Source organism: Panthera tigris, chromosome A1 (genome assembly GCF_018350195.1).
Source record: "Panthera tigris isolate Pti1 chromosome A1, P.tigris_Pti1_mat1.1, whole genome shotgun sequence".
Taxonomy (NCBI): domain Eukaryota; kingdom Metazoa; phylum Chordata; class Mammalia; order Carnivora; family Felidae; genus Panthera; species Panthera tigris.
This window is the reverse complement of record NC_056660.1, coordinates 26953220-26966246: the sequence shown is the minus strand read 5'-3', so window position 1 is coordinate 26966246 and position 13027 is coordinate 26953220. Positions and strand designations below refer to the sequence as shown.

Genomic DNA, 13027 nt, shown 5'->3' with positions numbered 1-13027 from the left:
GAAACATATGATTCTTGCCCATATAAATGGATAGCCTAGCACAGTCTATTAGATAAATGATAGCCTAGTTATATAAGTACACAGTGTAATATATCTACCACTCAACAACATGGTGTGTAACACACAGTAAATGATAAGGTCCAGCCCAATAAAAGGAAACAAGGCGTAATTGAGAAGTCACTACACGATGATTCCATACTTACAAATAAAAGGGTTTGACATTAACTGAAAACAAAAATGCAATATATGGTAATGTGCCTGTATGTGTGTATGTGTGTGCACGCTGGATAGGAACATACAAATTAATTTTAATACAGGAATTTAACTGTTTGATCTTTCTTCCTGATTCCAGCTGCATTAGAATGTCTACTATGGGGGCAGGAGACAATCCGTTTTCTACTGTGGAATGCAAATATTTCCCTTTAGCTCATGTTGCCGCTAAAGATACGAAAGCACCTCTATTCTAGGGGAAGAAAAGGAAACCAAGAAAATTAGGGAATGTGTGTGTTTGTGATGTATATGCACATCTTCATGTGATATATTTGCATGTAATATGCATATAGTTACTATACCTATACATGTGTAAATACAGACAGTTCTTTAAAAATATTTTTCTCTAATTTTAGTCTAGAGGGTAAGAAAATGACCAGTGTAGTTCAAAAGGCTGGTTGAGTTAGTTGGGTAGCACGTATACCAGGGTATGACAGACCAAATAAAGACCAAGCTAATCAAGAGATGGAAACTAGTATGAAATTAAAAATATATATATTTGTTGTGGCATAGACAGGAAGAACAGAATTACACATTCATAATTCAGAAAAAGTCAATCTACAAAGCGAGTGGATTTATGTGCTTCATTGCATGGGGGAGAAAAATGACTACACTTCAAATGACTAGATCATGTTAGGCAAGCATTTGAAAAGGACTTTCATTTCATGACATCTCTAGTCAACAAAGATACACGTTGTTGTCACTTGTGGAGAGTGATTTGAGGACAAGCCTTGATTCGTTTTAAGCGATACCAATTACCTTATATAGCACACAGCACAGGAAGAAGCAAATATTTTTTGGAAACAATTTGCTACAAATTCGCTCATCTCCAGAAATACCGTAGACACACACGTCATGTACCGAGCATCGGGATGAGAGCCCTAGGACGGATGACAGCCATGTTTCCCCTCAGCACTTGAGGCACCCCTCAATGCCTGGCGGGTGGGAGGTGCTCGGTACTCTGGCCCCAAGTGCGTATCTCCAGGCCGTCTACCTCATTCATCTCTTTCTGGACTTCCAGCAGTCTTTTGGATGTATGCCCACACACATCCCATTTTCATCTCCTTGCAAGAGCCAAGCTCCTCTTGCCCCAGGCCTTTGCACGGGGCATTTTATACTTTTAGAATTCTCTCAGCTTCCCGGATTCCCCTTTTCTCCCCTCCTGCTACCTGGTAAGCTTGAATTCATCTTTGGGCCCTTAGCCTAAATATTCTTTGGAGGGACTTTTCTGCATAGCCTCTAATGCCTCCAAGCGAAGTTGGGCTCCCAATCCCTCTTACTGTAACACCCCACTGTTGTTGTCGTGAAACAGGCATTTACGCATCTGCTTCTTTAAAAAATATGAATGCTCCACAGGAATGTCGCTTGTCTGTCATATAAACTGCTGTTTCTCTAGGGCCTTGTAAAATGTGTTGTACATTTTGAGTCTTCTGTAATACGGTAGGGGAATGAGCGGACATATCAATGTACTGTTCTAATGTCCTGGGGAAGAGAGGGTAGGTAACTGTGGAATGTGCAACTGAGCTGTCAGGAATACATGTAATCGGGTACATAAATTGTGAAATCTAAGTCGAGGGCCCTATTTGTTTTCTGATGTTTGATTATGAGAAATCTTCCGGCAAGATGGAAAATAAAAACAAAAGAAGACTCTCTGAGCATCATCGTTTAGAGAACCTCGCTATTACACGCCAGGCTATCTGTATCCCCTTAATCATGCCCGTGTCAGGGAGTGCCGCCAGTAACATGTGAAGGGACTAAAGAAAGGAAGTTTGCTGACTTGAGTATTATTCTCCTCTTTTTAAAAAAAAATTTTTTTTAACTTTATTTTTTAGAGAGAGAGAGAGACAGAGCGTGAGCAGGGGAGGAACAGAGAGGGAAGGAGACCAGAATCCGAAGCAGGCTCCAGGCTCCGAACTGTTAGCACAGAGCCCGACGCGGGGCTTGAACCCACGAACTGCGAGATCACGACCTGAGCCAAAATTGGACGCTTAACTGACTGAGCCACCCAGGCGCCCCAAGTGTTAGTCTCATCTTAAAAACAAGTATGTAGGATGGTTTATCAACAGAAAGACCATCTGAGTGTCTCTGTAAACTGATGAGATGGTTTCAGGAATAGATTCTTAGATTCCATTTTTTAAATCGCTGACTACTTCTCCAATTGCAAACCTTGGAGCCCACCAATGGATAGGAATCCAGTGGGTCAAAAGAGAGGAAACAGAGGAAGCAGATACTTGGAGACTCAGTTGTAGGTTAGACTGACACCTGCATGAGCAGCTGAGGGCTTATGTATAATTTCACAGCAAAAGTATGACTGGGGGAGAAAGGAGTCAATGACCGTCCTTGTGCTATGACTGCCAAAGCCACATCCCCGTCTCCCCTTCTATCATTAGCTCTAGACCCTCAGATCTAACTGCTCACCACATTTCATTTCCATGGGTTCTTCAAACTCAACACATGCAAAAAGAATCTTGCCGTCTTCCGCAACCGGTTCTCTTCCGGCCTTCTGCGTCTCAGCACATGACCATACCATTTTACACGATTTCCCAAACTGGAATCACTGCTGATGACTCCCCTAACATTCTGAGGACTCAGTCATCAATTCCTGTTGTTTCTAGAATCAAATGTCTCATGGGTCCCTTCACTTCTCTCCATCTCCACTTCCATGATTATTACTGTCGTTAGTACCTTGCATCTGCATAACTGCTATGGCCCTTTGACCTCCCTGCCACCAACCATTCCACACGCCATCCATTCTCTCTAGGACTTACAAAAGTTCTCCGTTAAAATGCAACTTTAATCGCACTAGTCCCTGCTTAACACTCTTCGGTGACATCCTATAGCACCCTTTATCTCCTGGTGGCAGAACCACTCATCATGTTGATTTGTATTAGCTTATTCACTCCTCTCTGTTTCTCCCGCTAGGCGCTGAAAGGTCTATGTCTCCCTATTCCCAGCATTTGGCACAATGTCTGGATCAATAAATCCCAGTTAAGAGCAATGCTCCAGGAGATGAAAGGATTTAACACATGCCTCCTCATATCTGGGCATATTAAAGAGGATCAAGGTGTTCCTGGGAGGATTAACCAACCCAAGAAGGAAAGCAGAAAAAATATTCTGAGCCAGCAGAGAGGAATTAAAACGAGTGGAAGCATCAGCGAATGGAAGAGGGGAAAGAGAGGACTGTAGCCCAACCTGGCCTCCCCATGAGTTTTAAAGTTGATCTCTTCTCAACTTCTGGCAGTAACAGAAGCAGTGACGGTGAACTCAAAGCTTTTAAAGAAGAAACAGGTGCGAGCCAAGGGACAATCCGTGTTCACAGATACTTGTAAGAGGGAAGAAGTCTTTTACGGGCTCTAAGTTAATCCCTTATGATAACGCGTGTGGCGCTGTCTTGGACAAAGTCTTTCCATAGCTAATAGGGAAGTGCGATGCCTTTTCAGAACACGTATTTGAGATAACACAAATGGCATGTCAAGCCATTTGGGGTAAAAGATATCTACCAATCAAAGTCAACGACAGCTAAGGAGAGATACGCAGGTGGGCTTTCTTTTGATAAACTGCCCTACGTACTTGTTTTTAAGAGGACAATAATACTCAAGCCAGCAAACTTCCTTTCTTCAGTCCCTTCACGTGTTACTGGCGGCACTCCCTGACACGGGCATGATTTAAGGGGATACAGACAGCCTGGCGTGTAATAGCGAGGCTCTCTAAACGATGATGCTCAGAGTCTTCTTTTGTTTTCGTTTTCCATCGTGTGGGAAGATTTTGGGATCAGGAAATAAAATTTCAAAAAGTTTAGAGAAAAGCAAGGTAGAAGCTCATGGCCAGAGAATATCCAGGCAATATTACCAGTCCCCACGTAGTCCTGGGCAAGAAACTTAAAAACTGGGGACTCAGCTGCTGAGTTTTCAGCTCTTCCAACTGATGATCATAACTTTGGAAAAGAAGCTGGGATATATAGGAAGGGAGCAGCTGGTCACACAGATGGTGTCAAGGCTCATGATCTGATATTCCGGATTTGGGCTGATGACACCCATGGCGGGGGCTCCTGGAAAGTGACAACACGGATCAGAGAAAACTGGGAAGAAGGCTTTAGGCAAACTCTTGACCATGAGAGAATTATTTGGAAACCTGAGGTTAGGTAGTAACACTATTCAGTGAAAACATAACCCAAGCCGTGTGCCAGATCATAGACAGGATATCATAAACAGCATAGAGAGACGGATGGTAGTGGAAAAGGATGTCCCCAGCTGATGGTAGAAATCTGGTTTACATGGCTATTCTGGTGTCTCATGAGATGCCAAGAGATTTTTTTTTTTAAGCTAAATTAAGTTTGGGGAAGCCCGCGTGCTACATACTACTCTTTGAAAGTATACATTGGATACGAGCATAGTAAAGACTTTGAAGAAACTCACAAAGAAAGCAACCTACCTGTTTTATTTTATTTTAAGTTTATTTATTTTGAGAGAGAGAGGGGTGAAGAGGCAGAGACAGGGGAAAAGGCAGAGAGAGAGAATCCCAAGCAGGCTCCGCATGGCCTGCACGGAGCCCAACGTGGGGTGGGGCTTGACCTCGGGGACTGTGAGATCATGACCTGAGCCTAAACCAAGAGTTCAATGCTCAACTGACGGAGCCACCCAGGTGCTCTGCAACCCACCTGTTTTCATTTTTTTTTAAATGTTTATTCAATTTTTTTTGAGAGAGACAGAGTGTGAGTGGGGGAGGGGCAGAGAGAGAGAGAGAGGGAGACACAGAATCTGAAGAAGGCTCCAGGCTCCAAGCTGTCAGCACAGAGCCCGACACAGGGCTCAAACCAAGGAACCATGAGATCATGACCTGAGCCGAAGTCTGACACTTAACTGACTGAACCGCAATCTACCTATTTTAAACCCAGAGTTTGCCTTGGCTATTAGACCACATAAATACTTATATGACATCCACTTTACCTAACAACCCCAGGGCACTGGTGTTCTAACAGATCAGTTTAGAAAACCTAGATCTCTATCAATGCACAAAGTGTTGAAATGCACAAAATTAAAAGTTCCACAAAACTAAAAGTAGGAGGAATAAAATAAACATGAAACAATAATATAAGGAGGTAAATATTATGCTATAGATAAACCAAGACATTGAAGTATGGGATTTAGGGCTGGAGTAAAACACCATAATGGTATATTTTAGATAAAAGAAACTGATTCAATATGATGATCTTAAGCAGCACATGATAGGAAGAAGGTAGCCAGGCAAGTTCATGAGCATGGGGCTGGAATCATGGTGGGAACACGGGGGGATGGTAGAGGGGAAGGAAACGGAAGAGCTGTAACTGTGGAAGCCACAATAACACATCAGAAAGGTGCAATGGGACAGTGGTGGGTGATCTGATCTTCCGGGCAAACTTTTTGATAAAAGCAGAGGATGTGAAAAACGTGTGCCTTCCTTCCTTTGCCGATAATTTTAATCTCTCAATAAACAGAAGTACTGGTGGAGAATGGGATTGGGTGTCAGTTCAGTTTTAACAAACATGGGAAGAGTAGTTGGTCATTTAGAAATATCAGAAACTTTGGGAGAAGGCCAAGTGCTTGTAAAATCCAGCCTCTCCATAATCCTGTCAGAGACATTTTAGAGGGGATCTCTTGGAAGGAAGCCTACACTAAATAATCTTTAAGCCCCTTCTGAGACAGTAAAGACTGCCTCTCACATTCCACAGGCACCCCGAAGAATTCCAGAGGCGGCTGCATGTGAACTGAGCAGGAAACAGCCGTCTGTGACTGCCTTGAAAGAAACAAACAGCATTACCCATGCAGTCCAGTAAAAAGAGCATAAGAGATGTCATATAAATACTCCATAGAGCTGGAAGGACCGAGACAATGTGGTGCTGGAATAAAGATAGATCAGGGGTACAGAACAGATACTTCAAACATGGGATAAAAATACGCATAAGAATGGAATGTTTGATAAAAGATAAAAAAGATAGGTAAAAAAGATAAAAGTAAGCCAATGGAGGCCCAGAAAACTGGGAATACATATCAACTTCTACGGTGGGACAAGCCTTTTCGTATTTAGAAATGGAATAAAGAACTCATAAAGGAAAAGTTAAACATATTTTTTAAAAAAAAACAACATTAAGAGGCAAAAAAACAGACTATATAAGTGTTTTTAGGAAATATGAATTCCAAAGATTAAAATGCTTAATAATAAATAACCAAATGTAAACCAAAAAGGTTTGAGCTCTGTGTGATAAATGGATACAGTATGAAAGTAATCTATTTACAAAAGAGGAAGTACTAATAACAGAGGAGGTAAATAATTTACAAAGGGTAGATATAAAAAAAAATGAGGGCAAAATCATAGGATGCCATCTTTACACATCAAATTAGCAAATAAATATTAAATACATACGCATATTTTGGAAATTAATCGCCCAGCATTTAACAAGAAACTTTCAAATGTTCGTTTCTTGTGATCTGCTAGTTTTACATACAGGAGTCTATCCAAGGACAGTAATTCTAACTGCTGAAAAGCTCTATGCATGGAAATGGTTCACATAATATTACCTGTTTTAAAAAATGAGCAAAAAAGGAAGGAAGGAATAAGAGTTAATAGTTAATGAATGCGTTCTACGTGTAGGTGCTATGTGGTTATCGCATGTAAACTATCATATTAAAATCTCGCAACAGTCCCATGAACTAGACATAATCACCATTTTACAAAAAAAGGTAACATGCTTCTCTATGTGCTTGAAGAGATTAAATTCTCCAAACAAACTTGCCTTCTAAGAGTGAAACAATGGAAACAGCCTAAATGTAAACACTAGGCTGGTTAAATAAATTGGAGGTGTTAATAAAAATACACACTAGAGTATTTAATGTGATGAAAATGTTTCCGTGGAAAAAAGACTGGAAGAAACTGCAGACACACTAAGTGAATAAAACAGAACCCGACCCTGAGAAAGTGTCAACAAACGGGGTCAGCGGGAGCCCCGAGGAACCACGTGAAGTACAGTTCACCTGGCAGAATGCAGAAATGACGAAGGGACACCCAGGAAGGCCCTGAGAGGCTCGAAAACAGTTGAAGCAGTCTGGCTAGTACAGGAGATAGAGAACGTAATGCAGGGCAGATACGGTAAATCTTCTATAACGAGCAGGGGCTGTAATTCTTTTCATGGTAAGTTGCCGGGAAAATCATAAATTGGTCATGGTTAAAATGTCACAAGACTCAAAATCATAAAGAAAAAATAATGAATTATTGAGGTTGTGGCTTAGTCTGGAAGTTACACAACATTTTCTGACACAAGTGGGAGGTGGAGACAAGAGCAATTTCTGCTAGATAAGCATTTCAATTAGGCAGTTGGGAAAATTTGGGTGGAAAAATGCAAATCTTTACTCTCGAGTTAGTAGATGGAAGTATCTGCCTGGGTAAGCTTTCGGGAAAAGGGGTCTGGATCAACGCATGTTCAGACCATAGAAAATGTCACTGATTGGCCAAAATGAACAAAGCAGGAGACTATAGATGCTGGAGACGATGTGGAGAAACGGGAACCCTCTTGCACTGTTGGTGGGAATGCAAATTGGTGCAGCCGCTCTGGAAAGCAGTGTGGAGGTTCCTCAGAAAATTAAAAATAGACCTACCCTATGACCCAGCAATAGCACTGCTAGGAATTTATCCAAGGGATACAGGAGTACTGATGCATAGGGGCACTTGTACCCCAATGTTTATAGCAGCACTCTCAACAGTAGCCAAATTATGGAAAGAGCCTAAATGTCCATCAACTGATGAATGGATAAAGAAATTGTGGTTTATATACACAATGGAATACTACGTGGCAATGAGAAAGAATGAAATATGGCCCTTTGTAGCAACGTGGATGGAACTGGAGAGTGTGATGCTAAGTGAAATAAGCCATACAGAGAAAGACAGATACCATATGGTTTCACTCTTATGTGGATCCTGAGAAACTTGACAGAAATCCATGGGGGAGAGGAAGGAAAAAAAAGAGGTTAGAGTGGAAGAGAGCCAAAGCATAAGAGACTCTTAAAAACTGAGAACAAACTGAGGGTTGATGGGGGGTGGGAGGGAGGGGAGGGTGGGTGATGGGTATTGAGGAGGGCACCTTTTGGGATGAGCACTGGGTGTTGTATGGAAACCAATTTGACAATAAATTTCGTATGTTGAAAAAAAAATTAAAAAAATGCAAAGAAAGCATGTGACAAAAAAAAAAAAAAAAGAAAACGTCACTGCTGCACATATATACACAGCACGCACCAGACTAATCCTCAACTTAACGTGAGTTTTATACTTTGGAGAATTTCATAAATATCCTAAGAATACTGTTTTGTAACTCAGTATCTGACTCTCTTTTTTCTGTCTCCCACTTGTCGCTGTCTCCTGTCTTCTCTCCTGTTCTTTCTTGTGATATTAAAAAAAACCCCTATGTATATATTCACATATATGCACGTGTGCATGTACATATATATACATATATATGTACAGGTACACACACACATAAAACTTACTGTAACTAGTTTAGAATTTCCTATCTATGGCCACTATTGAAAAACAATAAAAACAACAACAAAAACAAACAAATGCTTGGTCAACTCAGCACAAAATACACAGGTTTGTGGGGGCGGAAACTACCTCTCCAATGGCGACTGCTTTCTACTTGGTGCATACCATCTACCCTCATCTGACTTGACGGGCAAAAGTGAATTGTTCCTCTGACGTAACAATGACCATAACATAATAACTGACTGTCACCTCTCCATTGGAAATTCTGGGAGGGCAGGGACCATGCCTGGTTTGTTTATAGCTGGAGCACCCACACCAGGACAGTAACTCAATAAATGTTTGTTGAATGAACAAATGAGCAAATGAGCGGATACTGCAAGTTTTATGTATCTTTCCGGACAGCCCAAGTCCTACTCTTCTGAGAATATCTTCTCTTAGAGCCCCAGTGATTGACCCTTCTGGAAATTACTACATTATTGGCCTGTGTTACCACTTCACACCTGATTCTACACATTATTCTAATTGCTGGGTTTTGTTGTTGTTGTTGTTGCTGTGCTTTGCAATTTAGGGAGACATGGTCCTCAGGAACACTTATGTATGTATATATCTATTCTCTTCCCTGGAGTATTTGTTCCACAGCACACGGAAAGTCCTCAATAAAGATGTATTAAATTAAATGATGAAATCTTTTAAACGGCCTTCTACTTGGGGACATTTCTAAACATTTTCCCTATTGAATGCATCGTATTATGATTCCAAAGAGTGACGGGAAAAATGTGGACTAGTGTCAGTTGAGTTGAATTTCTAGTTCTGCCACCACAGTGCTGGAAAAGCCACCTGAATGCTGGCCCTCTGTTTCCCCGTCTTTGAAATGTGAACATTCATAAGCAAACAAACAATATCCACCTGCCTCAAAAAGACGACTGTGGAATCAGATGGCATAATGTAGGTGAAGGAGTTTTGCAAATTACAAAGCAAACGTTAGCTCTTCTATTTAGCAATTTAAAACATGAAATTGATATCGCAATGCCACAGATGATATATATTACACATGGCTTTTTCTGAGAATAGCTGTCGGGCAGGAGAGCAAGGTGATGAGGAAAAGAATCTCAAGCACAACCTGCCAGACAAATCCCAGTCATAAACATGCCCCATGTTGACTATGCTCAACACTTGCGTGTGGGTAGATTACTGGACACCTGTCACCAACACCCTTTGGTACTGCTGCGAAGTACCTTGAAACCCAAGCTTACCAGACACAAGCTGCTGTCCAGGCAACCCCACGGGAACCATGCCCAAGTTATTCATGGCGGTGGCCCAGGCTGTGGGATCGGTCACGGACATGTTGAGCTGGGTTGTGTCTATCGCTATACTCCCCAAACCATCAGCTGCTGCGGGGAAAAACAAACTGTGACTTCCAGTCAAAAGGCAAGAGTGTTTGTTTTAAAGGAGATCACATTGCTAGAGATGCGAGACTTCACTTAGCACATTCCCCAACCACGCGAAAATAAAGCACTGTAATCTACAGCAATGTTTTCTCCAGACGTAAACATAAAGGGTTTCCAAATACATTCCGGGAGGAAACTTAATGACATGTAGTTTGTGTTACACACAGCATGCCATTAAGGAAGCACTCCTGGAAAAAAAATGGAGGAACTGCTTCTTTCTCTTAGTGAGACAACATGAGTTAAGTTCTAAGGTGGAGAGGCAGAACAGGACCACTCCTTTAGTAAGGGGGAAAAAAAAGTCAATTGGTTCAGTAGACTAAAAATAAACGCCATCATCTATTTCTGAGTAGAATTTTGGAGCAGGCACACCTTCCAGCTATTTAACAGAATTTTTAAAAACAGTCGCCAAGCAGCGACTCAGTTCGGTCCTAACTGAATTTATCAGGGTTACCTTGTAACATACTCTTTCCTTTCTAAGCTTTTTGTATCATTCCATTATGGAAATGCAGGTGTCTGCTTAAGATGACTCTTCCAAAATATTTCTTATAAGTTCAAGACTTTCGTCAAAACCAAATAAACAAATAAATAACATTAAAAACAAAGAGCACAGGGCCAGAAAAAAAAACTCAGCAAAACATGTGAAATTTGACTTAATGATTTTTGATGTATGCTAGTCCCATGGCCCGGTTTCTTTAAGGATTCCAGGTTCCCGGTTCAATGCCTATTTACCGCCCGGCAAGCTCTTCCCCTAAGAACTCACAACGCCTTGTTTGTGTCCTGGGCGGGCCACTGGCATTTACCTGCAGCCATCATCTGAGGAAGCTGCTGGGGACACCGGCTGATGCTTTCCACGCCACCTGCATCTACGACTGAACTATGAGCATCCTTGGGGGCAGGTGCGCTCTGATGGCTGAGTGCAGGTTCCCCACGGAGGTCATCGGATTCTGCAAAAGGGGAGAGGAGGGTGGTGAGAGATCACGACAGTTAGCTGAGGGAGCCTTTGAGGAAAACACTGTTGTCTGGGCAAAAACCAATGAACAACAAAGGACAACTTCCAGTCACAGACTGAGACTCAGGGAGGGGCTGCTTCCTGAGCCCGGGCGGCCCAGCCGGTCCCTGCCTAGGTTTGCCCTGGGTGCGCTGGGCGGGCCAGCTGTCAGCTCACCTAGAGCCACGCTGCCTGAATAAGCAGCCCCTTGTGCAAGCGGCCAGGGCCTTCCTTGCCTCCTACTGAAGAGACTTCACAGACGGGGCTTATCAGCCCCGGCACAGCCTCTTCCACTCACTACACATCAATGGAGAGGGCAGACTCGGGGCTAAATATGATTTTCTTTAAGTTAAAAAATTAATTGATGTTGTTATTTTGGAAGACGGTCGTCTGTGAAATGTATTCGGGCGGGGAGGGGGGGGAATGGAGGGCAGAGGAAGAGAAAAGCAAGGAGCTATTCGCCGTGAAGCTGGTAAAGGAGTGCGCCCAGATTACAATAGCCAGCAGAGGCAGAGGGAAAGAATAGTGCGCCTCTCATAAAAGAAGATGGAGAGGATGTTGGGGCAGCAAAGAGACACAGTTGTTTCTTTTATTTCTATGAAGATAAATTGAACAGGCCACAGTTTGTTGGGTCTGGGTTTTCCCTAGCCTCACAGCGCACACGCACACACACACGCACACACGCAAACACACATACATCTATATGCACATATTTTTGTTAAACTTTCCAAAGCACCCTTCTAGTAAAAACAAATAATAAAGCATTAAATAAAGCTGCAAAGGAAAGGGTCCCTCTATAGCCCGCTATTTATAAAATAACCTTCCCCCCCATCCTTAAAAATGCAAAAACATAGCATTCATACATACAGAGTGTTTTTCATGCACACGTATTTTAAGTGCACATTCGGCAGTTCAAAACTGAAAGGCAAAACATACTGCTTACGTGTGGGATCTGCGAAGTTTGAATTTTAAGTGGATTTGTTGTAACAGTTTAATGATTTCTTTTTATTTAGGTATAAACTTAGAAGTTTTTCTAACCCACGCTATTGGGTATTTTAGAATTAGATGTGACGGTCTGTTTGTGTGTGTCTAGTGCACACTTTATGAGTATAAGTTTAGTTCAAATGGAAGCTCAGATTTCAGTATTTCAAGGAATAGGTGGGTGATAGCAAATTGTTTCCATAGTCTCCACAAACACCTAGCCCTCGACCGGAGGGGCACATGAGATGGTGGGGAATATTTTCCAATAGCTTGTTGGCAGATGATACATCATCATTCAATAGAAAACGATTCCAACTTTGAGAGCAAACGGCACTCAAGACAAATGCTTTATACCTTGCAATGAAACTCACCTACCCATGGGGCGCCTGGGCGGCTCAGTCAGTTTAAGTGTCCAACTTTGGCTCAAGTCATGATCTTGCAATTCATGGGTTTGAGCCCCCAACGTGGGATTCTGTGCTGCCAGCTCAGAGCCTGGAGCCTGCTTCGGATTCTGTGTCTCCCTCTCTCTCTGCCCTTCCCCCACTCATGCTCTGTTTCTCTCTCAAAAATAAACAAACACTAAAAAATTTAAAAAAACCCAAAAACTCTACTACCCAAATGAATTGAGACCTTGTTCACTTGTGGTGAATCAATTATTCACCACGGCAATGGATGCCATCAGACAACGTTCTCACCATAGAAAATGAACTCAGGAACAAATACATAACAGATCTAAATGTCTGCCCTTTGGCTACCCACACACCAGCCATATTTCTATGATGAAACCTCACAGCACTTTCCCCTGTCTACCTCCAACCAGTTCAGATCACCA

General features: G+C 42.2%; 1 protein-coding gene across 2 annotated transcripts in view; it reads right to left on the bottom strand.

The window, feature by feature from the left end:
* The window catches only part of ENOX1 (ecto-NOX disulfide-thiol exchanger 1), a 270650-nt gene that overhangs the window by 195616 nt on the left and 62007 nt on the right, over window positions 1-13027 (bottom strand). For both annotated transcript variants that reach the window (XM_042976177.1, XM_042976235.1), the window contains exons 3-4: window positions 11027-11170; window positions 10032-10169 (exon numbers count right to left, since the gene is read on the bottom strand). In XM_042976177.1, the coding sequence (XP_042832111.1) occupies window positions 10032-10169; window positions 11027-11170 (282 nt within the window). The remainder of the gene's footprint in view (window positions 1-10031; window positions 10170-11026; window positions 11171-13027) is intronic.